This window comes from Balaenoptera musculus, chromosome 2, assembly GCF_009873245.2.
Source record: "Balaenoptera musculus isolate JJ_BM4_2016_0621 chromosome 2, mBalMus1.pri.v3, whole genome shotgun sequence".
NCBI lineage: Eukaryota > Metazoa > Chordata > Mammalia > Artiodactyla > Balaenopteridae > Balaenoptera > Balaenoptera musculus.
In genome coordinates this window covers 68,692,182-68,719,470 of record NC_045786.1, presented here as the reverse complement: position 1 = coordinate 68,719,470, position 27,289 = coordinate 68,692,182, and the positions used below count along the sequence as shown (strand labels likewise).

General features: G+C 36.8%; 1 protein-coding gene across 1 annotated transcript in view; it reads right to left on the bottom strand.

Annotated features, from left to right (window-relative positions):
• Positions 1–27,002, bottom strand: part of DPP8 (dipeptidyl peptidase 8) — a 65,691-nt gene extending 38,689 nt beyond the window's left edge. Inside the window, 4 exon segments of the mRNA XM_036841984.1 lie at positions 17,647–17,759; positions 22,405–22,674; positions 24,942–25,078; positions 26,808–27,002. Of these exon segments, the coding sequence (XP_036697879.1) occupies positions 17,647–17,759; positions 22,405–22,674; positions 24,942–24,978 (420 nt within the window). The 5' untranslated portion in view covers positions 24,979–25,078; positions 26,808–27,002.
• Positions 27,003–27,289: the final 287 nt, after the last annotated feature.

Genomic DNA, 27,289 nt, shown 5'->3' with positions numbered 1-27,289 from the left:
ATTTAAAGAAATTTTTAAAAATCTAAATAAATGGAAAGACATCCCATGTCCACAGACTGAAGATAATAAAGATGGAAGTAGACCCCAAATTAATCTAGAGATTCATTAGAATGCCTATCAAAGTTTCAACTGCCTTCTTTCCAGATATGGATAAGCTGATGCTAATAATATTCATATGGAATTTCAAGATAATCTTGAAAAAAACCCTCACATTTTCCAATTTCAAAAGTTAGTACAATGTAGCCACATTAATCAAGAGAGCATGATACTGGCATATGAATAGATAAATAGGCCAGTGGAATACAATTGAGAGTCCAGGAATAGATCCATACATTTATGGTCAACTGATTTTCAACAAAGGTGCTAAGACCACTCCAAGGGGAAAGAATAGCCTTTCAACAAATGGTGCTAGGACAACTGGATTCCACATGTAAAAGAATTAATTCGGCCTCCTATCTCACACTATACACAAAAATTAACTCAAAATAGATCAAAGATCTAAATGTAAGGGCTAAAACTATAAAAGTCTTATATAATAAAACATAGATGGAAATCTGTGTGATATTGGATTAAGCAAGTTCCTTAAGTATGACACCAAAAGCACAAGCAATCAATGAAAAAATAGATCGACTGGACTTCATCAAAATTTAAAAACTTTGTGTGGCAAAGGACTTGTATTAGTTTCCTAGGGCTGTTGTTAACAAATTACTACAAACTTGGTGGCTGAAAACAAAAGACATTTATTCTCTCACAGTTTTGAAGGCAGAAGCCCAAAATTAAGGTGTCAGCAGGGCCAGACTTCCTCCAAAGGCTCTAGGGGAGAATACTTCCTTGCCTCTTCCAGCTTCTGGTGGCTCCAGGGATTCCTTGGCTTATGGCACTATAACTCTAATCTCTGCCTACTCTTCACATGGCTTTCACCTCCTGTCTCAAATCTCCCTTTCCTTTCTCTTATAAGAACATCAATGATTGTATTTAGGGCCCACCCTAAATCCAGAATTATTTCATCTTGAGATACTTAATTACATCTGCAAAAACCCTATTTCTAAACAAGATCACATTCACAGACACCTTTAGGACTTGGACATATCCTTTTGGTGGTCCCTATTCAAACAACAGGACATTATCAAGAAAGTAAACAACAAAAACTGCAAACAACCTGATTAACAAAGTGGGCAAAAGACTTGATTAGACATTTCTCCAAAGAAGATATACAAATGGCCAATAAGTACATCAAAAGATGCTCAATATCACTAATCATTAAGGAAAAGCAAATCGAACCACAATGAGATACTACCTCATACTCATTAGGATGGCTCCTATCAAAAAGCCAGAAAATAGTAAGTGTTGGCAAGGATGTGGAGAAATTGGAACTCTTGTGCACTGCTAGTGTGAATGTAAAATGGTGCATGGAAAATAGTATGGCAGTTCCTCAAAAATATAAAAATGTAATTATCATATGATCCAGCAATTCCACCTGAGTATATACCTAAAAGAATCGAAAGCAGGGACATGAAAAGATATTTGTATACCCATGTTCATAGGAGCATTATTTATAATAGCCAAAAGGTAGAAGCAATTCAAGTGTCTATTAATGGATGAATAAACAAACAAGATGTGGTATATACATACAATAGAATATTATTTAGCATTCTGACATATGCTACAACATGGATAAACCTTAAGGACATTATGCTAAGTGAAATAAGCCAGTCACAAAAGGACAAATACTGTATGATTCTACTTCTATGAGGCACCTGGAGTAGTCATACTCATAGGAACAGAAAGTAGAATGGTGGTTGCCAGGGGCTTGGCAGAGAGGTAATGGGAAGTTATTGTTTAATGAGTACAGTATTACAGTTTTGCAAGACAAAAAAGAGTTCTGTGGATGGATGGTGGTGATGCTTGCGACAATGTGAATGTACTTAATGCCACTGATGTACTAATGTACACTCAAAAATGGTTAAGATGATATATTTTATATTATGTGTATTATGTCCACAATTTTTTTAAATGAAGGTATAAGAACTTCAGAGTAAGGTAAATGAAGAATAGAAAAAAGGGGAAGTCACAAAAATGTCTTATCTCGATACAGGAGAGATCAAAATGTGTTTAAATGTATAGATTTAAATTAATGATTATAGGATTAAATACTTGCTAAAGGTAATTATGGCTGATTTTCTACTAATAAATTAATGATTACTGCAATTAAAGAAAAAGATAAAAAGACAACCCACAGAATGGGAGAAAAGAAAAGTCCAGTATCAAGAATACATAAAGAACTCTTACAATTCAACATTAAAAAGACCCAATTTAAAATGGCAAAGGACTTGCACAGACTTTTTTTTTTTTTTTAAGGCCTTGTCATGCAGCTTGCCGAACCTTAGTTCCCCGACCAGGGATCAAACCCGGGCTCCCTGCAGTGGAAGTGCAGAGTCCTAACCACTGGATCACCAGGGAATTCCCCAGACATTTCTTTTCTTTTTTAAAAAATTAATTAATTAATTTTATTTATTTATTTTTGGCTGCTTTGGGTCTTTGTTGCTGCATGCGGGCTTCCTTCTAGTTGCAGCAAGCTGGGGCTACCCTTCGTTGCGGTGCTCGGGCTTCTCACTGTTGTGGCTTCTCTTGTTGTGGAGCATGGGCTCTAGGTGCGCGGGCTTCAGTAGTTGTGGCACGTGAGCTCAGTAGTTGTGGCTTGCGGGTTCTACAGCGCAGGCTCAGTTGTTGCAGCGCACGGGCTTAGCTGCTCCACGGCATGTGGGATCTTCCCAGACCAGGGCTTGAACCTGTGTCCCCTGCACTGGCAGGTGGATTCTTAACCACTACGCCACCAGGGAAGCCCTCCCCAGACATTTCTTTAAAGAAGGTACACAAATGGCCCATAAACACATGAAAAAATGGTCAGCATTACTGGTCATTAGGGAAATGTGAATTAAATAACAATGAGATATCACTTCACATCCACTAGGATAGCTATAATCAAAATGATGGACAACAACAAGTGCTGGTGAGGATGTAGGAAATTAGAACCCTTATACATAGCTGGTGGGAATGTAAAATGATGCAGCTGCCGTGGAAAGCAATTTAGTAGTTCCTTAAAAATGTAAACACAGAGTTACCACATAACCCAGTAATTCCACTCCTAGATATATACCCAAGAGAACTGAAAACAAATCTACACAAAATCTTACATTTGAATGTTAAAAGCAGCCTTATTCATATAAGCCCCAAAGCTGAAACAACCCAACTTTATCCATAAACTGACGGATAAATAAGATGTAGTCTAGCCATACAATGGAATATTATTCAGTTATAAAAATAAACGAAACACTATTATCTGCTATAGTGTGAATGAATCCAGAAAATACTAAGAGAAAGAAACCAGTCATGAAGGCCCACATATTATACAATTCCATTTATATGAAATGTTCAGAATAGGCAAACCTATAGAGACTCAAAGTAGATTAGTGGTTGCCTTGGCCTGGGGGTAGAGAGGGTGAAAGGATGGGGAATGACTGCTAATGGGTTTCTTTTGCAGATGACAAAAAGTTCTAAAATTAGATGGTGATGATGGTGACACAACCCTCTGAATACACTTAAAAACCATTGAATTGTATACTTTGAATGAGTGAATTGTATGGTATTTGAATTATATCTCAACAAAGCCAGTAAAAAAATTTTTTTAATGGAAAAGCTTATTCTATGCTAACAGTAATCAAAAGGAAGCTAGAGGGACTATATTAACATCAAAGTAAACTTCAGAGTAAGGAATATTGCAAGAAATAAAGAAGGTCATTTCAAACCAAGAAAGCAGTAGATTTACGAATAGGATATATAAAAATCCTATCCACTTATACACCTAATAACATAGCTTCAAAATATATACTAAAGGAAAAACTAATAGAACTGCAATGAGAAACAGTCAAATCTACAATTATGGTTGGAGATTTCAACATTCTCTCTCAATAACTGATAGAACAAATAGAAAATCAGTAAAGACATAGAAGACTTTAACAGTACAATAAACCAATTTGATCTAATGGTCATTTATAGACCCAACAAAAACAGAACATATATTCCTTTCAAGTGAACACAGAATACGTACAAGGATGGACCACATTCAGGGCCATAAAACAAGACTTAAAAAATTGAAAAGATTTAAGTCATACAAAGTATGTTCTTGGATCACAGTGGAATTAAATTAGAAATCAAATTTCTGAAAAATATGCTAATATTTGGAAACTATTAGTACACTTCTAAATAACTTATGGGTTAAAGGGAAATAGGAAGTGTTTTGAACTAAATGAAAATGGAAATACAACATACCAAAATGTATGTGCTACAGCTAATGTGGTACTTAATGGGAAATTTATAACATTAAGTGCCTATATAAGAAAAGAAGAAAGGTCTCAGACTAGTGACTTCAGCTACCACGTTATGAAACTAGAAAAAGGAGAAAAAACAAAATCCAAAGTAAGCAGAAGAAAAGAATTAATAAAGTTTAGAGCATAAAATGATGAAATAGGGGCTTCCCTGGTGGCGCAGTAGTTGACAGTCTGCCTGCCAATGCAGGGGACACAGGTTCGAGCCCTGGTCTGGGAAGATCCCACATGCCGCGGAGCAACTAGGCCCGTGAGCCACAACTACTGAGCCTGCGCGTCTGGAGCCTGTGCTCCGCAACGAGAGGCCGCGACAGTGAGAGGCCCGCGCACCGCGATGAAGAGTGGCCCCCGCTCTCCACAACTAGAGAAAGTCCTCGCACAGAAACAAAGACCCAACACAGCCAAAAATAAATAAATAAATAAATTTATTTAAAAAAAAAAATGATGAAATAGAAAAAAACAAAACGACAGAGAAAAATAAATGAAACCAAACTGATAAACCCTTAGCCAGACTGATCAGAAAAAAAAAAGGCTGGGAGTGGAGAAGACACAAATTACACAAAATATCAGGAATAAGAGAGGGACATCACCAAAGATTCTTACAGACATTGAAAAGATTAGGGAATATTATGAAACTTATGCCAATAAATTTGATTACTTAGATGAAATGGAAACATTTCTTAATAGACACAAACAACCAAAGTTTTCTCAAAAAGAAATACATAATATGAATAGCACTACATCTAAGGAAGAAATTGAATTTGTAGTTAAAAACCTTTCCACAAAGAAAATTACAGGTCCAGATGGCTTCACTGGTGAATTCTACCAAACAAATTCTAGAAAATTAAAAAAGAGGAAATAACTCCCAACTTATTCTGTGGCTAGCATAACACTATTTCCAAAATCAGACAAATTACAAGAAAAGAACACTACAGACCAATATTCCTCATGAACATAGATATTAAAAAAACTAAACAAAATATTAGCAGATTGAATCCAACAATATTTAAAAGGATAATAAATTAGAACCAAGTGGGCTTTATCCCAGGAATGCAAGATTGGTTTAACACTCAACAATCAAGTGATGTTTTGTTTTACCATATTAACAAATTAAAAAAGAAAAACCCTTTTCACAGCAGCACTATTTACAACAGCCAAGACATAGAAGCAACCTAAATGTCCATTAACACATGAATGGATAAAGAAGATGTGATATACATACATCACAGAATGGAATACCACTCAGCCATAAAAAAAAGAATGAAATAATGCCACTTGCAGCAACATGAATGGACTGAGAGATGATCACACTACTGAAGTACAGAGAAAGACAAATATCATATGATATCACTTATACATGGAATATAAAAAAAATGATACAAATGAGCTTATTTACAAAACAGAAAGAGACTCACAGACATAGAAAACAAACTTACGGTTACCAAAGGGGAAAGGTGGGGGAGGGATAAATTAGGAGTTTGGGATTAGCAGATACAAACTACTATATATAAAATAGATAAACAACAAGGTCCTGCTGTATAGCACAGGGAACTATATTCAGTATCCTGTAATAAACTCTAAAGGAAAAGAATCTAAAAAAGAATATATATATACATATATATATTTATATATATCACTCTGCTGTACACCAGAAACTAACACAACATTGTAAATCAACTACAATTAAAAAAAAAAAAAAAAGTGAGAAAGCACTTAGAGAGTTAAAGAAAAATACTAGCAATGATCAACCAGAAATTGAAATTAGAAAACAAAGCCATTTACAATAGAATAAAGAAATATGAAATACTACAGATAAATCTTATGAAGGACTGTGCAAGAGTGGTACATTGGTTGCCTGTACCACTGAATGGGTGGGTAGGGGAGAATACAAACCAGTACAAGGAAACTTTTGAGGGTAATGACTGAGGTAAGGGTTTCACAGGTACATCATATGTACCTCCAAATCCATCAAATTGTACACTTTAATATTTGCAGCTTTTTATATGCCAATTATACCTCAGTAAAGCTTTAAAACATGAAACCATATAAGAAACCATATAAAGCACTGGATGAAAACATGGGTAAATTATTTTATAACTTGGGTGTAGAAAATCTGTCCTATGACAGAAGACACAAATTCTTGAAGCAATACCAAAAAGATGGATAAATTTTATTACACAAAAATCTTCGAGTCAGCTCTACCCACCACCAGAGCCTCCCATCAAGCCTCTTAGATAGCCTCAACCACCAGAGGACAGACAGCAGAATCAAGAAAAACTACAATCCTGCAACCTGTGGACCAAAACCCACAGTTACAGAAAGATAGACAAGATGAAAAGGCAGAGGGCTACATATCAGATGAAGGAACAAGAAAAAACCCCAGAAAAACAACTAAATGAAGTGGAGATAGGCAACCTTCCAGAAAAAGAATTCAGAATAATGATAGTGAAGATGATCCAGGACCTCGGAATAAGAATGGAGGCAAAGATTGAGAAGATGCAAGAAATGATTAACAAAGACCTAGAAGAACTAAAGAACAAACAAACAGAGATGACCAATACAATAACTGAAATGAAAACTACACTAGAAGGAATCAATAGCAGAATAACTGAGGCAGAAGAACGGATAAGTGACCTGGAAGACAGAATGGTGGAATTCACTGCTGCGGAACAGACTAAAGAAAAAAGAATGAAAAGAAATGAAGACAGCCTAAGAGACCTCTGGGACAACATTAAACGCAACAACATTCGCATTATAGGGGTCCCAGAAGGAGAAGAGAGAGAGAAAGGGCCAGAGAAAATATTTGAAGAGATTATAGTCGAAAACTTCCTTAACATGGGAAAGGAAATAGCCACCCAAGTCCAGGAAGCGCAGAGAGTCCCATACAGGATAAACCCAAGGAGAAACACGCCGAGACACATAGTAATCAAAGTGGCAAAAATTAAAGACAAAGAAAAATTATTGAAAGCAGCAAGGGAAAAACGACAAATAACATACAAGGGAACTCCCATAAGGTTAACAGCTGATTTCTCAGCAGAAACTCTGCAAGTCAGAAGGGAGTGGCATGATATACTTAAAGTGATGAAAGGGAAGAACCTACAACCAAGATTACTCTACCCGGCAAGGATCTCATTTAGATTTGATGGAGAAATCAAAAGCTTTACAGACAAGCAAAAGCTAAGAGAGTTCAGCACCACCAAACCAGCTCTACAACAAGTGCTAAAGGAACTTCTCTAAGTGGGAAACACAAGAGAAGAAAAGGACCTACAAAAACAAACCCAAAACAATTAAGAAAATGGTCAGAGGAACATACATATCGATAATTACCTTAAATGTGAATGGATTAAATGCCCCAACCAAAAGACATAGACTGGCTGAATGGATAACAAAAACAAGACCCATATATATGCTGTCTACAAGAGACCCACTTTAGACCTAGGGACACATACAGACTGAAAGTGAGGGGATGGAAAAAGATATTCCATGCAAATGGAAATCAAAAGAAAGCTGGAGTAGCTATACTCATATCAGATAAAATAGACTTTAAAATAAAGAATGTTACAAGAGACAAGGAAGGACACTACATAATGATCAGGGGATCAATCCAAAAAGAAGATATAACAATTATAAATATATATGCACCCAACATAGGAGCACCTCAATACATAAGGCAACTGCTAACAGCTATAAAAGAGGAAATTGACAGTAACACAATCATAGTGGGGGACTTTAACACCTCACTTACACCAATGGACAGATCATCCAAAATGAAAATAAATAAGGAAACAGAAGCTTTAAATGACACAATAGACCAGATAGATTTAATTGATATATATAGGACATTCCATCCAAAAACAGCAGATTACACGTTCTTCTCAAGTGCGCACGGAACATTCTCCAGGATAGATCACGTCTTGGGTCACAAATCAAGCCTCAGTAAATTTAAGAAAATTGAAATCATATCAAGCATCTTTTCTGACCACAACGCTATGAGATTAGAAATGAATTACAGGGAAAAAAACGTAAAAAAGACAAACACATGGAGGCTAAACAATACGTTACTAAATAACCAAGAGATCACTGAAGAAATCAAAGAGGAAATAAAAAAATACCTAGAGACAAATGACAATGAAAACACGACGACCCAAAACCTATGGGATGCAGCGAAAGCAGTTCTAAGAGGGAAGTTTATAGCTATACAAGCCTACCTCAAGAAACAAGAAAAATCTCAAGTAAACAATCTAACCTTACACCTAAAGAAACTAGAGAAAGAAGAACAAACAAAACCCAAAGTTAGCAGAAGGAAAGAAATCATAAAGATGAGAGCAGAAATAAATGAAATAGAAACAAAGAAAACAATAGCAAAGATCAATAAAACTAAAAGTTGGTTCTTTGAGAAGATAAACAAAATTGATAAGCCATTAGCCAGACTCATCAAGAAAAAGAGGGAGAGGACTCAAATCAATAAAATCAGAAATGAAAAAGGAGAAGTTACAACAGACACCGCAGAAATACAAAGCATCCTAAGAGACTACTACAAGCAACTTTATGCCAATAAAATGGACAACCTGGAAGAAATGGACAAATTTTTAGAAAGGTATAACCTTCCAAGACTGAACCAGGAAGAAACAGAAAATATGAACAGACCAATCACAAGTAATGAAATTGAAACTGTGATTAAAAATCTTCCAACAAACCAAAGTCCAGGACCAGATGGCTTCACAGGTGAATTCTATCAAACATTTAGAGAAGAGCTAACACCTATCCTTCTCAAACTCTTCCAAAAAATTGCAGAGGAAGGAACACTCCCAAACTCATTCTATGAGGCCACCATCACCCTGATACCAAAACCAGACAAAGACACTACAAAAAAAGAAAATTACAGACCAATATCACTGATGAATATAGATGCAAAAATCCTCAACTAAATACTGGCAAACAGAATCCAACAACACATTAAAAGGATCATACACCACGATCAAGTGGGATTTATCCCAGGGATGCAAGGATTCTTCAATATACGCAAATCAATCAATGTGATACACCATATTAACAAATTGAAGAATAAAAACCATATGATCATCTCAATAGATGCAGAAAAAGCTTTTGACAAAATTCAACACCCATTTATGATAAAAACTCTCCAGAAAGTGGGCATAGAGGGAACCTACCTCAACATAATAAAGGCCATATATGACAAACCCACAGCAAACATCATTCTCAATGGTGAAAAACTGAAAGCATTTCCTCTAAGATCAGGAACGAGACAAGGATGTCCACTCTCACCACTATTATTCAACATAGTTCTGGAAGTCCTAGCCATGGCAATCAGAGAAGAAAAAGAAATAAAAGGAATACAAATTGGAAAAGAAGAAGTAAAACTGTCACTGTTTGCGGATGACATGATACTATACATAGAGAATCCTAAAACTGCCACCAGAAAACTGCTAGAGCTAATTAATGAATATGGTAAAGTTGCAGGATACAAAATTAATGCACAGAAATCTCTTGCATTCCTATACACTAATGATGAAAAATCTGAAAGAGAAATTATGGAAACACTCCCATTTACCATTGCAACAAAAAGAATAAAATACCTAGGAATAAACCTACCTAGGGAGACAAAAGACCTGTATGCAGAAAACTATAAGACACTGATGAAAGAAATTAAAGATGATACCAACAGATGGAGAGATATACCATGTTCTTGGATTGGAAGAATCAACATTGTGAAAATGAGTATACTACCCAAAGCAATCTACAGATTCAATGCAATCCCTATCAAATTACCAATGGCATTTTTTACGGAGCTAGAACAAATCATCTTAAAATTTGTATGGAGACACAAAAGACCCCGAATAGCCAAAGCAGTCTTGAGGCAAAAAAATGGAGCTGGAGGAATCAGACTCCCTGACTTCAGACTATACTACAAAGCTACAGTAATCAAGACAATATGGTACTGGCACAAAAACAGAAACATAGATCAATGGAACAAGATAGAAAGCCCAGAGATTAACCCACGCACCTATGGTCAACTAATCTATGACAAAGGAGGCAAAGATATACAATGGAGAAAAGACAGTCTCTTCAATAAGTGGTGCTGGGAAAACTGGACAGCTACATGTAAAAGAATGAAATTAGAATACTCCCTAACACCATACACAAAAATAAACTCAAAATGGATTAGGGACCTAAATATAAGACTGGACACTATAAAACTCTTAGAGGAAAACATAGGAAGAACACTCTTTGACATAAATCACAGCAAGATCTTTTTTGATCCACCTCCTAGAGTAATGGAAATAAAAACAAAAATAAACAAATGGGACCTAATGAAACTTCAAAGCTTTTGCACAGCAAAGGAAACCATAAACAAGACGAAAAGACAACCCTCAGAATGGGAGGAAATATTTGCAAACGAATCAACGGACAAAGGATTAATCTCCAAAATATATAAACAGCTCATTCAGCTCAATATTAAAGAAACAAACACCCCAATCCAAAAATGGGCAGAAGACCTAAATAGACATTTCTCCAAAGAAGACATACAGACGGCCACGAAGCACATGAAAAGATGCTCAACATCACTAATCATTAGAGAAATGCAAATCAAAACTACAATGAGGTATCACCTCACTCCTGTTAGAATGGGCATCATCAGAAAATCTACAAATAACAAATGCTGGAGAGGGTGTGGAGAAAAGGGAACCCTCTTGCACTGTTGGTGGGAATGTAAATTGATACAGCCACTATGGAGAACAATATGGAGGTTCCTTAAAAAACTAAAAATACAATTACCATATGACCCAGCAATCCCACTACTGGGCATATATCCAGAGAAAACCGTAATTCAAAAAGACACATGCACCCGAATGTTCATTGCAGCACTATTTACAATAGCCAGGTCATGGAAGCAACCTAAATGCCCATCAACAGACGAATGGATAAAGAAGATGTGGTACATATATACAATGGAATATTACTCAGCCATAAAAAGGAACGAAATTGAGTCATTTGTTGAGAAGTGGATGGATCTAGAGACTGTCATACAGAGTGAAGTAAGTCAGAAAGAGAAAAACAAATATCGTATATTAATGCATGTATGTGGAACCTAGAAAAATGGTACAGATGAGCCGGTTTGCAGGGCAGAGGTTGAGACATAGATGTAGAGAATGGACATATGGACACCAAGGGGGGAAAACTGTGGTGGGGTGGGGATGGTGGTGTGCTGAATTGGGCGATTGGGATTGACATGTATACACTGATGTGTATAAAATTGATGCCTAATAAGAACCTGCAGTATAAACAAACAAACAAACAAACAAAACAACTAATACTAAACTTTCATTGGGTTATTTGTATGGAAATATGTTAATATAAATGTTTCAGACATTACATGAAATTTCTAAAAATCTTATATGTTCTGGTATAATGTTATAAGTAATAATCCTAGTTATTACTTTAAAGTGTATATCTCAGAAATAACTAATGTTCTTGTCAACTGCATTATTATGAACTTTCAACAAATCTTTAACCGTGGTCATTTTTAAGTCTTTTGTCATTTACAGACATTTCTGGGTGTACTCCGATGCTTTTGCAAAAATGTTCCTATAAAAGGGTTTCATCTTCAAGAAATTCATGGAAAAGACTCTGACAAGTACAGGTTTCTGGTAACTGACTACTGCTGAACTGAATGAATAAGCATTTTCAGAACTCTAATGAAAAACTGATGAACTCATAAAAGTGCTAACAAAAGATCAAGATGAAAAAAAAAATTAATTACATGGGACTGAGTGAACTGATGAGGATGAGTATAATTTTTGTGACTTTCTGTCTGAATTAAAAAAAAAAAAAAAAAAAAATCTTCCACATGGCGTGTGTACACACATGCACACACCATAAAGAAAGTAAAAACACAAATTACAACTTCAGGAAAATATCTGAAACTATATCACAGACAAAGGGTTAATATCTCCAGTATATAAAAGGCTCCTAAAAATGAAGAAAAAGACCAATCACTCCACAGAAAAATGGGTTAGAGATAAAAGATGATCAACTTTGCCTATAAAAGAAAAGCAAATTAAACTACACTGGGATACCATTTCTATCTATCAGATTGGCAAAAAATCCAAATGTTTGACCACATACTGTGTTGGAGAGTCTCTGGGAAAACTGGCACACTTATACCTTACTGATGGAAATTCAAAATGGCACAGCTCCTATGGAAGAAAATTTGATAATATCTAGCAAAATTACAAAACCATATACATTTTGGTCCAGTGATTTCAGTTCTAAGAATCTAGCTTAAAGATACACTGGCAAACATGTAAAAAGCCCAAGCCATTTTACTGCACTACTATCTGTAATACAAAGATTGAAAATAACTAAAATGTCCATCAAGAGGGAACTGGTTAACATGATTTGTCTGTACAACACAACACAGATGTAAAAAGAAATAAAGATTATGTATACAGTTGTCCCTCTGAATCTGTGGGGGATTGGTTCTAGGACACCCCCCACCCCCATGGATACCAAAATCTGTGGATGCTCAAGTCCCTCAGACTATAAAATGGTTTAGGACAGCTGGCCCTCTGCATCCAAGGATCCTGAACCTGTGAATATGGAGGACTGACTATATATTCTTACTGAGTGATTTGAAGGATACATTGTTATTTGAAAATTGCAAGGTGGAGAAAATGTATACTGTATGTTACTATTTATCTAATGGGGGATAGGAATATCTATGTAGTCGCTTATATTTTTTAAAAAAGAAGGATAAGCCATTTAAAAACACAAAGATTATCTAGAAGGAGAGGGGGAGAAATAGGGTAGAGGAGACGGAGAGCTTCTCTGAATACTTCTGGTTTTGTAGATCTGACTTTGGAACCACATAACTATTTTCTACCAAAATTAAATTAAAAACAAAGGAATTCCTAACACTTGAAAACACAATGAAGCAAATGAATCTAATTGTATAGAACTGATAGCATGACCACACAAAGAAGACCAATTCCAAGTTACTGTTAAGTAATCAGCACTGATTCATTTGTTATTTTAAAACTGTTTTGGGTGTAGTATGGAGTAAAGCAAATGAGTAATTATACTGTTGTTTAAAACAGGACCTTTGGCACCAGAGAAAGAAAATTCATATGTAGGATAAATGAGGTTAAAGAAAAATCCTGTAGTGTAATATCTTAACTGGATATATCAGTCTGACCTTATATCTTATCTGAATTGATATGACTTCATGGTGATCTGTACATTTCAAACACACACACCCAAACACACACACACACACACACACACACACACACACAGACACAATGTATGTATTCCCTAGTTTGCCCAATAAAAAGACCTAGAAACAATTAACAACACAATAATAATAAGCATCTCTAAGAGACCCAGATCATGGTCTCTTAACATCACTTTCCCCTAAAGGAACTAGAGAGAAATGGCTGATTCTAAGCATGGGATAAGCAATGTGAAAGATGATCATGACACATCTTCACAGCAGAAAGCAAGAGCACTATCAACTATTACCAGGGTCATGTCAAAAGGATTTGACATGTCAAGTTGAAAAGGATTCCAACAGCCAAAAATAAGACATTTGTACAATAAGAATAATAACTGTTAATGCATCAAAAGATACCAAACAGGCTTACACTGTAAGTTTATAAAGATACAAAACAAAATACCCTCCAAAACCCCTAACTGATCACGTATATAAGACTGTAGAACATAGATTATTTGAAAAATGGGAAATAAAGGAAAAGAAACATCCTGCCTTTCTATTGTGATCTAGAACTCAGAATAACTGAATAGTTGTTGAATAGCAGTTTTCTCTTTATAGAAGTTTTTCAGTTAATAAATGAAGAAGGAATGATAAAATTTCACTGTTTTATAATGGATCTAGGTAATGATCAAAGGGTGCTATCATCACAAGAAGATAAATAAGGCTCTATATGACTTTTGATGGAGGCATACAATATTGTCTATGAAATATTATTTTTTTAATTGTGGTAAAATATATATAACATAAAACTTACTATCTTAACAATTTTTAAGTGTACCATTCACTACTGTTAACTATACTCACTGCTGTGCAACCCATCTCCAGAACTCTGCCATTTTGCAAAACTGAAACTCTATACCCATTAAACTCATTAAACAGCAACTCCTCATTTTTCCTTCCCCTAGCCTCTGGCAACCACCATTCTAGTAGTCTATTTGACTACTTTAGGCACCCCATATAAGTGGAATCAGACAGTATTTGTCCTTTTGTGACTGGCTTATTTTACTTATCATGATATCTTCATGGTTCAACAATGCTGCAACACGTGTCACAATTTCCTTCTTTTTTAAGGCCATATAATATTCCATCACGTGTATTGGGTTGGCCAAAAAGTTAGTTCAGATTTTTCCATGAGATGTTATGGAGGGACTTCCCTGGTGGCACAGTGGTTAAGCATCCACCTGCCACTGCAGGGGACATGGGTCCGAGCCCTGGTCTGGGAAGATCCCACATGCCACAGAGCAACTAAGCCCATGAGCCACAACTACCAAGCCTGCGCTCTAGAGCCCACAAGCCACAACTACTGAGCCCACGTGCCACAACTCCTGAAGCTCACACGCCTAGAGCCCATGCTCCGCAACAAGAGAAGCCACCGCAATGAGAAGCCCACGCACCGCAACGAAGAGTAGCCCCCATTCACTGCAACTAGAGAAAGCCTGCGCACAGCAATGAAGACCCAACACAGCCAAAAATAAATAAATAATAAATAAATAAATAAATAAATAAATTTATTTAAAAAAAGATGTTCTGGAAAAACCTGAACGAACTTTTTGGCCAACCCAACATATGCCACATTTTGTTTATTTATTCATCTGTCCATGGACACTTGGGTTACTTCCACCTTTTGCCTATTGTGAATAATGCTGCTATGGATATGGGTGTAGAATTATTTGTTCAAGACCCTGCTTTCAATTCTTTTGATCTGTAAGTATTATTGGGGGAGAAAAAAAGAGGAAACCTGGGTCTAATGAAGCTTCGAGATCTGACTACCTATTTATATTTACAGAGAATATAGGAGACTGAAGAACATATCAAATAACACCACAGGAATACAATCAGCAAAACAGATCCTCTTTCTTCAATAGATAAACTGCAGTGGGGGAAAAAAGGATGGAAAGGAAAGCAATAGATTAAAAGTAAGAGAAACTTAAGAAACCTATCAATCAATTGTAATATATGAACCTTACTTAGATTCTGATTTAACAAATCAAGTGTAAAAAAAGAGAAATTTAAAAATCAGGGAAATCTGAATATTTTATATGAAGAAATGATCAATGATTTTTTAAGATGTGATGATGTCTAAAAAGAATCTATATACTTTAGAGATACATACTGACTTATGTAGGAGTGAAATGACATATTTGGGAACTCTTTAAAAATAATCCGAGATGTGGGACTTCACCGGTGGTGCAGTGGATAAGACTCTGCGCTCCTAATGCAGGGGGCCCGGGTTCAATCCCTGGCCAGGGAACTAGATCCCACATGCATGCCACAACTAAGAGTTCTCATGCCACAACTAAGGAGCCAGCAAGCCGCAATTAAGGAGTCCTGGAGCCACAACTAAGGAGCCCACCTGCCACAACTAAGGAGTCCATGTGCTGCAACTAAGGAGCTGGCGAGCTGCAACTAAGACCTGGCACAACGAAATAAATAAATAAATAAGAATGCCAACTCTCTCTCTAAAAAAAAAAAAAATAATAATCTGAGAAGTAGGGGTAGGGATTGTGAGGGAGGACTGGTAAGGCTACAGTGAAACACCGATGGCAAAGATTTGATAATTGTCAAAACTAGTTTGCATAGGATTCTACTTTTGTATGGTTTGAAATTTTCCATAATAAAGCTTTAAAAAAAAAAAACAACTCTGACTCACTAATTTGCAATGTTTTCCAGGAGAAAACCACTATTATTTCAGTTCAACACACTGTTCTTAGAATAAGGAATTTTGGGCTTCCCTGGTGGCGCAGTGGTTGAGAATCTGCCTGCCAATGCAGGGGACACGGGTTCGAGCCCTGGTCTGGGAAGATCCCACATGCCGCGGAGCAACCGGGCCCGTGAGCCACAACTACTGAGCCTGCACGTCTGGAGCCTGTGCTCCGCAACAAGAGAGGCCGCGATACTGAGAGGCCCGCGCACCACGATGAAGAGTAGCCCCTGCTTGCCGCAACTAGAGAAAGCCCTAGCACAGAAACAAAGACCCAACATAGCAACCAATCAATCAATTAAATAAATAAATCTTTAAAAAAAAAAAAAAAAAAAAAAAAAAAAAAAGAATAAGGAATTTTTTTGTTTTAAAGAAAAGTCACAAACCAATGTAAGAAACAACATCCCTGATAAATAGTTGCAGTCAAAATGATTAGTTGTCATGGAAGTTTTTTTTTTTTTTTTTTTACTTCCTAAGAGAGATATCACATTTTAGTTCATTTAGTCCAAATATTCTACTCAATATTCAATGTAAAAATAATAAATGAGAACTAAAAAGGCAAACAATCACACCCAAACTATCATCTTGTTCTTGGGATGTTTTGAACCATTTACATATTGTCTAAAGACAAAATATTGAAGGAAAAAAAAAAAAAAACCTAACCTTTGATTTTACATAAATTGAATTATGCTATTTAGAAACAAAAACTGAACTTAGTACCTTTATTTAACCCTTCCATTAGTACTGTTACTAAATATGAGAACTACAAATTCAATTTATAGATTTGAATAAAAAGCTTTCTGGAAATATACATTACTTCTTTTATGTGAACAACTCTCCCACCAAAATGTGAGAACTACATAACTAGCAAGTTTGTAGAAGGGAAAGATGGTTAAACAGGGAGAAAGGTAGTCCAAAAAAAAATCTGGGGACTTCCCTGGCGGTCCAGTGGTTAAGACTCTGCCCTTCCACTGCAGTGGACACAGGTTGATCCCTGGTCAGGGAACTAAGATCCCACATGCCGTGCCGTACTGGGCGGCCAAAAAAAAAAAAAATCTGAATTGTATTATCTACTATCCCTAGTTTCAGATATTGAGAATTAAACGAAATTTCAGGGTCAGACATGCAAAAACATAAAAATGTTTTAATTCCTCTTGATTCATATCTACTTCAAATATAAAACCCCAACTGAATTTCTGTCCCTAAACAAACGCAGTATCTAAAAACATACACAAAACCATAGGAATAACAATGTTAAACCCTACCTGAAAAAGATCCAAAAGAGGCTTCCAAGAGAGCATTAAGACTGCTGCTCTGTTGATGGTTTTGGGAATTTCAGAATAAAACAGTGTATTTTCTCTGTTCTCACCAGACATAGCTACAAAAGAAAACAATCATTTTTTGTTATTTTAAAAAATAGCAATCTACCACAATTGTAGTAGTAAGTATATAATGCCTTCTATGTACTGCAAAATTTTGTACTCTATGAGACCTATAACGAATGTTAACAAGTAGGAGATGCACATGCCATATGCCACAGTAATTTTCTTCAATAAAACCCAGGCTCCCAGAAAAATCCTCAGGTTTCCTTTTGATATTCAAATTTTAGTCCCTCTCAAAACAAACATAAAAGTGTATACGATGATGTAAGGGTAAGTGTTACTTTTAGTTTTTGTTTTTGTTTTTTTTAAATTGTTAGTGTCTTACAAGCTGGCAATAGACTCATTAGATTACAAACGGGGGTACTTTGTGACAACTTCAGACTACCAAGCTTCTTCTTTTTATGAATCATTTAAAGTATTTACTTAGAAATATACATAGGTCTAACAATTTGAGTTCTTCTTCACTATAAATGTTCTACCACTATAATCACTAATAAGTTTCAAACGAAAGTACATTCATATTAAAACAACACAGAATCCGGTATCTGATTTGTTAAAAGTCTCTTTATCCTTTATTCGAGAATTGTGAAAGAAAGAGGTCTACGCTAAGTAGAAGATAGGTCTATTCTGTGAAATCATACAATAACTGAATGGGAAGATCACAGCAGTGTAGAATAAACTACATACCAAAGAGAAGTAATAGAAATACAACATGGTTATGAAGAGGTGAACCGAAGAAAACTCAAAGTAAAACAAAGTCCTTCTACTCTAAAAGGTGCTAGAAAGGTATCACTTCCAAAAAAGCTAGGGGAGAGTGAAGGAAAGAGAAAATAAATCACACAGGAAGAACAAAAACTCCCTCTCTAGTGGAACAAATCCTCAGCCTTGTGTTTCTGATAATGGCAGAGAAGGCAGTCTGTGGAAGGGCATGGTAACTTCCATGCTAACCCTTGCAAAGGTGGGGGATGACTCCCCAAATACCCACAGATTCCTTTATCCCTTTATTATGCTAAACTTTTCTTAAACCTTTCTTAGTTTGTGTTGCCTTTTGGAGTAAAAAGTCAGGTATCAGCTGATATTTACTTCAGCACTTAGTTTTGTCTTAGATCTATTTTGTACATTCCACAGTTACTTTCTTACATAATTCTTAAGACTGTAGTCACTTATCCATACCATTCATAATCTTACAAAATATGATCATAACCTCCTTAAGCCTTTTTCTTCTAAGAGCTTTCAACCTGCAAATATGAAAAAGCTGGTTCTCATCTACCCTCAAATGAGAGCCATCCACAATCACTTCAAATGCCCCTCTTGAAACTGCTCCTTGTTCCATAATGCCTTCCTTGGCTTCAACCTTGACCAATAAAAATTTCCAACGCATTCTATGCACACACACACCAGTTCTGTATAAACACAAAATGACCTTTTCCCATTGTTTCTTTCCTGTTGACACACTATTTATTGGTGTACGATATATATTAAAATTTCTGAAACAACAGATTTACATGGAAAAATATTAATATTCAGATGGATATAAAAGACTTGAGCAAATGAAATGGCATACAACTTTCTTGAAAAGCTCAATATTTTATAAAGATTGTCAATTTTCCTAACTTCATCTATAAATATAATGTAATCCTAAAACAGCATAAATAGGATTGGGAGAAAGGAGCTCTAATCTAATTTTAAGTTCTCACAGAAAAACAAGCAAACAAAAATAATCAAGAAAACTATGAAAAAGAGTGATGAAGGGTGACTAGTACTATAAAATAGTAAAACATCTAAAGTTACGATAAAAATAATAATAGTAACAGCAGCATAACATTGGCACTTGATTTGACAGACAGATCAGTGGAACAAAATGAAGTCCAAAGTAAATAAAGATTTCAAAAAATATAATTTGGAGCTGAGAAAGCCTTTCTAGATGTGATGCAAAACTACATAAAAAGTAAAAATTTAACTACCAAAAAAAAAAAAATCAGATTTCTACAGAAGGGCAAAAGGCACTAAAGGCAAAAGACATTAAATCTCAGGGAAAAATACTACAATGTGTTAATTCCCTTCTTGTACAAAAAAGTGCTTTATGTCAACAAGAAAAGCACCCACAACCCAGTAAAAAATAGACAATGATTACAAACACATCAGTCACAGAAAAAGAAATACAAACGCCTTGTAAATATGGGAAAGGATGCTCAACCTCACTCATAAGAAAATTAAAACTACAATGAAATATGGGGATATAATGTACAGCAATACTATATTGCATATTTGAAAGTTGCTAAGAGAATAAATCTTAAACGTTCTCATCACAAGAAAAGAAAATTTTTTATTAACTATATGTATGGTGACAGATGTTAACTAGACTTACTGTAGTGATCACTTCACAATGTATATAAATATCAAATCATTATGCTGTACACATGAAACTAATATGTCAATTAAAAAAACAATAATAATTAAAAAAAAAATTACAGTGAGGAACTGCTGTTCACCAATCAGACTGGGAAAGATAAAAAGAAGGTTTATTACTCACTATTGGTACAGGTGTAGAGAAATACATACTCTGAGACAATGCTGGCAGGGATGTAAACTCTATAACCTCAATGGAGGGGCAATTTGGCAATATCAATAAAAATTCAGAATCTGTACACCTTTTGTCCCAATAATTCCACTCTTTGGAATTAGTCCTATTAAGTAAATTCACACATGTACAAACATGATCTAATACAGTGATATCTGCTCCCTCATTTTTTGTTAATACCAAAATAGAAAAACCTAAATGCCCATTATTAGAGGGCTGGTTAAGTAAAAGATGGCACTGTTATATAATGGAATACTCTGGAGTTGCTTAAAAAAAATGAATCTATAATTACTAATGCGGACTCATGCAGAGAATATCTCTTTAAAAAAAAAAATGTCAAACAGCTTTGGAGGAGGGGAGAAAGCCTATTTTTAAAAACTTAATAAACAAAGGCACATTAGCAGGTCGGCCCTCAGACACGTCTCTGGCTATTCAGCCCTTCCTTTCCCACCCAACCCCTAGCTGTGGGACTCAACTCAGGCCTCAGTTCCTCCAGTGTTCCCGTCTCTCACATCCTTTCTTCCTTATTCTAACAACCGTTCATTCCCTTCAGTCTCTGGGTTAGGAAAATAAAATAGCGTGACTACAGGAAGGAAACTCCAAAATTTATGGGCTTGTGATTCCATTTCAACTATTGTACTGGGAGTGAAATCCCTTTCTTTAAGCAGTTTTAATGGTTATTTCATAAACATTTTTGTGAGACATTTGTTTATAGTTAAGAATTATGGATGGTATGGCTATAATTTTTAACTATTATACTAAATATAAGGGTTCCCCCCCTAACTGTGCCCAAACTCTCTTCCAACCAAGCTGCCTGATTTAGCAAGTATGGATGGGCTTTTCTTATATTGCTTCTCCAATCTGAGGAAAGTCTGACTTTCTGCCTCCGAAAAAAAACATAGCATAAGTTTCTTGAGAAAGATATATATATATTTCCTACTCAGATGACTTACCTAAATATTTTAGCATCATCTCTCAATAAATGTGTTCAATGAGCAACAATTAATGAATAGGCCTTTGGGACTTAAGCTAATACAAATAATAATTACCAGTTGGTGAATGCTAGGCAGCATACTATAATTTACAACTATTATTTCCAATCCTAAAAAATAATACTGTAATGAAGACAGCTGCTTGGGGGATGGGAATGGGGTCTACAAATTTTTTTTCTTTCCCTTTTTAGTTTCCTTCCTCAAACTAGCCATAGCCAAACAATAAAACTTGGTTTGGCTGTACAAGAACAGTATTGTGTTTCTTAGTATTTATTTAAGTTGGAAATGTTTTCATGTAAAATGTTTAATACTTAAGACAATCCTATAAGATAGACATTAACCCTCATTTGATAGATGAGGAAATTGAGACCCACAGGGTAAACAAGTCAGCAAAGAGCTGATACCAGAGCCTAGGCTTCTGATTCCAAGACTAGCTCTTTATCCACTGCCCTGTGTCTATATACGTGCTAGGTTAGTCATTTCTTTCAGTACTAAGCTGTGCCTAAGCGTGACAGTTGTTCAGGATTTACTACCTATTCCTTTTACCACAACATCTTAGTAAAGGATTTAAGGTGCATAAACAAACAAAGAAACAAAAATGTCAATCAGTGGTATCGTACATTTAATGAAGACAGACCTTAAACCTGGAGTGAATGGGCTCAGGAAGAAGAGACCAAAACCAGCCTTGGTTTAAAAAAATGAAAGCAGTAGCTGTTGAGAGTGGGAACAAACTACTGGTTTTATTATGTGTTCCTAATCTGACCATTCCTAAGGAAAGGCATTTTGAACTAGCTTTAGGAAGAAGTAATATCTAGCATCTTTACTTTGAAAGTAAGATCATGATCAATTCATGATTTGTTATGTGCAAATAAAAATCAAGTTAATGGGACAAAACAAAATGAAAACAGCACCAAAACTGAAGTTCTTCTAATTATTTTTTTTTCCTTTGGTGGAACCATCACTGATTCATTCACTTATTTATTCACCAAAATTTGAGTGCCAATTGCATCTAGCCTCTGTTTGAATTAAGAAAGGATTTCCTTTCAGAAACTATGACTTCATACTCACCAAGGTAATAGATCCTGTCCGAATGAGGCCCATCTGGATCATTCCTCTTCACAAACATAAAATCATGTGGTGCCTTAGCCATCATGTAGCCATGATATTTTCTGGTATCAGCAAGCAGCTTTTTAAGCTGACTCCAGGAATATCGCTCAACATAAAACGGCTCCAATTTAGGCCGATCCTGTGATTCAATATTCTCCTCACACTCTGCAGTTTCAAAGATCTCAACACCAAGCTGTTCTGTTTCCATCGCTGCTGCCATGTTGCATTTTCCTAGAAAAATAAGGCACATGAAGTTCACAGGTCTGCCTTCTCTTATATTAATCAGAATGACAGTCTGATAGGGCCCCCCAACCCCCCCAAAAAAGGGGGAAAAATGCTTTTCAGTACAGTTGCAATTAAACTTAGTAAGAAAAGCAATAGCTCCCCCTTTTCTTTAAAAATGAGATTAAAAAAAAAAATTGAGGTCATGTCTATTTCACAGTTGACTATAAATCTCTTGGGGAACTTTTATAAAAGGCTCTCCTTAGGTATCTCTTGCCAAAACTCCTTTTTCTTTCCCACACTGGAAGGAAACGGGCCATATGCCAGTTGGCTGCTATGCTCCTTCAAAGAGCATGTCAATAGTGAAGCTAAATGTGCCAAGGGAGTTAAGTGTTTTTGCACTTAAAAAAAGTAACTCATTTGATAAATGTGGACTTCTTCAGAGAACAGAAATAATCACAACCAATTAGAACAGTTATAAAATTGTGGCAAACAATGTACTTCTAATAACGTTTCCAGGGCACTTACCCAAGATAATATAAATACTGTTTCCTTTTAAATGAGACTCCAAACAACAAAAGACCTAACTGGCTGGTACATTTTTTCTTTGTCTTTTGCTCTTGCCTAAACATCACTATCTGATGATCCCCTGTGTAACTCTATACTATAAGGAATTTATGTGACTATTACTACAGATTATAAAACTTTTACTCTTATGATTAAATGAGGAGAAAAAAGTGGCTTTAGTTGTAGTTTATGCACAAAACATTTAATGTTTGTAATATCAATATTTTGATAAAAGTCCAAACCCAATTTACCACTTCAACCCCAAAGCAGTATTAAGATTTCATCTACTAATGATGTTTCTTTCATTTTACAAATCCAGAAGAGGATGATTTTTTCCTTTATCTATTTCAATATTTAAATGTAACAGGTGCAAAGTATCAGAGAAAATAACAAGAAGTGTTATTATAAGCCACTGTATGATATTCTGACATGCATTATTCATAATGCTACCAAAAAGGAGCAACATAAACAACAATTCTGGGGCAACCTGCTCTTTTTGAACTAATAAATGTCCGAAACATGTGGACTTAGGAGATAAACTAGATTGCATTTGTGTAACCAATTCACATAATTATTAACTACTTCTACAACAAAAATCAATACATGGCTGTATATTTAACATGATGTCTTTTTTAAACCTTAATTTCACAGGTTAACAGGAGTCCGTGGTAGAAACTACCAACCACAGAGAAAAAGTCATTAGCAGGTATGGGTTGTGAATTAGTCCATCAGGTGTGCTGGTGTGCTATACGGCATTCGAAAGGAACAGAACTGTGAGGCCACGGCCACAATACTGTCTTTTTTCAGGCTACAGTGAACTACACTACCGTTTTCAATATAACAGTAGCAAGAGCAGCCAGAAAATCTACTGGAGAGTTCTATAGGTATACAACTTGTAATATTATTACAACTGGACATTTACCTCCAATGATTGAAATCCAAACAGCTCAACAGAGGAAAAGTCATTTAGCTCAACTGGTATTCAGCATATTGATATTAAGTAGCAGTACATGACAGTAGTGGTGGTTTGCCCATCTAAAAGCTGGTGGAGGTCTGTTTTCTATCAAATGTGTCAATGGATCTAGTTTGATTCCTAACAGAGTAAGGGATAGGTGAGACAAGGAGATATACAAACTGGGCTCATTCTTCTCAACTCCCCTTGTGTTAAACTTGGAACTTCAGCTCCAAACCACTGCTTGAAACAATAGAGCTTGGGGATGGAACAGGGAAGCTCAGACAGACTTCCCAAGCTTACTGCCCAGCTTCTTGAGTCATTATTTTGACATGTCTCTTACATAAAAGTTGCCATTACCTTGCACTTAAGCAAAACTATCTGGTATTCCTAAATTGTACTAGGTCCCTGGACTCACTATTTCTCTGACTCTCTACATACACACACACACACACACACACACACACACTTTATAGTTCAAATGACACTATTCTGTATTTTATGGTCAATGTATATCCTGCATTTCCTAGGCTAGACCTGATATTACATAATTTTAGTAATTTACACAAATGTGTAACTGACTGATTTAATTTCCAGATTTCCATAACACCTTACATACAAATACATTCTCGAAATATGTGACCCGAGTTTTCTAATTGCAAAAATTAGAAAATAGGTCAGTACATGTTCTTAACACAGTGCATGTATTTCACTGCCCCACCTACCTCTTCACTTAAGGCCCTTCGCTGGTGCCTACCTGATTGTATTTTCATCTGTTCAGATCTCTTCCACATTCAAAGAGATCTTTTTGAAGTGACTCAACTTCAAGCATAGATCCCTCTGCTCATCCTGCTCTCTTCTCACAGGAGTCTTTCCTTTTCTCACCATCCAATCCTGCTCACCAGGATAATGAAATAAGATATAAAGCTGTTGATCATTATTAAAACGGATCGTATGTGCCCAAAAAGATTAAACCTAAAGTCTCAAATAGTACTTGAAACTGATGCATATGTTTTTTGATATAATATACTATGCCTGAATTACTTTGTATCTGCATTTTAATTATGAAAATTATAAACTGATTTTATTTCAGAAATGTATAGCCCGATTTACTCCAAAGAATATCCAAACGGTAGTGTAAATCCTGACATCCGGACACATTAAAAGATAAATTATGGAAGAACATTTAAAAGTATAAAAGGCATACAGATGTGAGGTTACTCAGTGCCTACTGCAAATCTTCAAAAATGATAGATGATTAATAATAAAATTTATTTCTATGTGCCTGGTCCTATTCTTCTGCCTTTTACATAATAACCAATTTGTATTATTTTACAGAATACATATTTAGCTGACTGGAGACAGAATAGACTCAATAGAATAACCACTAAGAACGACAGAGCAGGTCATTTTTGCGGAGAGAACTAACTTCCAGTTAACATCAAGATTTTCACAAGATAAAGAATGTACTACCCATTTTCAGTGCATTCCATTTTGGCTTATTTCTTTTCCACGTATACTCTGAAAATAACTGAACTAGGTAACTTCTCTAGAAACGGAAGTGTTAAGTTTGTTGAAATTCTGGCTTAGTAAAAGAAGAAAAGCAGGGTCTGTGATTATACCTGTCACTTTTTTATCGGTTTTAATTCTGGGCTCTAGGAACCCAGATAGGTGATGGAGAGAGATGTGGCTCAGTGGCAAATGGAGGGAAAAAAGTGAAGTTGTGCTAACACAGCAACAACGGACTACGATGTCAAGACACCTTCCCATTCACTAAGCCCCTCATTCAGAGAAGAGCATATAGGGTTAGAAAATAGCCTCAGGACTCTTGAATTTGGACCCACTCAAATGTCATTCCTTCATTTTTAATCCAGGCGCCAGTCTGTCCACTTAAACACCCCAAGCCTCGTTGAAGCCTAGCTATTTCATTCGTCAGCTAGTTGAGAGGTTCAGTATCACAAAGTGGGCAAAGATCTTGAAAGCTAGAATGCGGAAGAAGAGGAGAGCTGTAGCAGAGAATATTAAGAAGGGGGACTGGGGGGATGCCAAGTCTTAGAAGAAAAGTGTGTGAGGGGAGAGGTTTGAAAAAAAAAAAAAAAGGAAAGGAAAGCACCTATCCTGTGCCAGGTAGATGAAATAGAATGAGAAGGGGCCAGTAAACAAGGAGGGAATCGACCTAGAGTGGGGCAGTAGAAAGAACACCAGCTGGGAAACCAGAAAATCTCAGTCCGAATCCGATCTGCCACAGTCGGACTTTAAGCAAATCCCTTCGCCTCTGTAGGCTTCCGTTTCTCATCTGTAAGCCCGGACAATACCCGGCTCCCAACCCCAGCAAGGCTCAATTAAGATAACGGACATGGAAGTCCGGAGGCCAGCACCCAGCGCTCAGGGGGCGCCCAGTGAACGTTGGCTGACTCGGAATCTGAAAGCCTGGGCTTCCTCTTCCGGCAAGTGGGGCCCCGCCACCGGCTGTGGCCCGCGCAGGGCGGCGCGCCGGGTAAACCGCAGAGCGGGCTAACCGGGAGAATGCGCCGGGCGGTTCCTCCGTGAGGCGGAGAGGCCCGAGTGGGCTGGGGCGCAGGCCTAGCGGGCGAAGGGGAAGGAGAGGGGGCGGATACTGCACCTTCCCCCCCCGGCCCCGCCCGGACCGTCCTGACGCGCGCTAAAGACCGGGCCTGCGCCGCTTCATGCCGCGCGGCCTCCACTCCCGACCCGGGGGCACCGGCCTCCTTGGCTACGGCGCCGGCGGTAACCGAAGCGGTGAACGCGGCACTTAAAGGCGGCGGCGGCGGCGGCTCCAGCACTTCCGGTTTCTTGCGCGCTGCCCTCCAACGGGGGAAGGCGCAACGGGGCCAAGAAGAGCGCAGCTCTCTGCTCGGCGGGGTTCCCTTACGACAGTGCCGTCTAGTGGCCGGAGGAGCGAACGAAGCGCGGGAAGGAAACTGGGCGGGGGTCGGGGACAGAGAAGAAATCCAGAAAGGGGCAGTAACTTGCTGGAAATCACAGGACGAACTGTGGCACGTCCGTAGTCATCTATTTTTTTCCTTCGACAAATACATATTGAGTGCCTCCTATGTGCCAGGCAGAGCTGTAGACGCTGAGGAT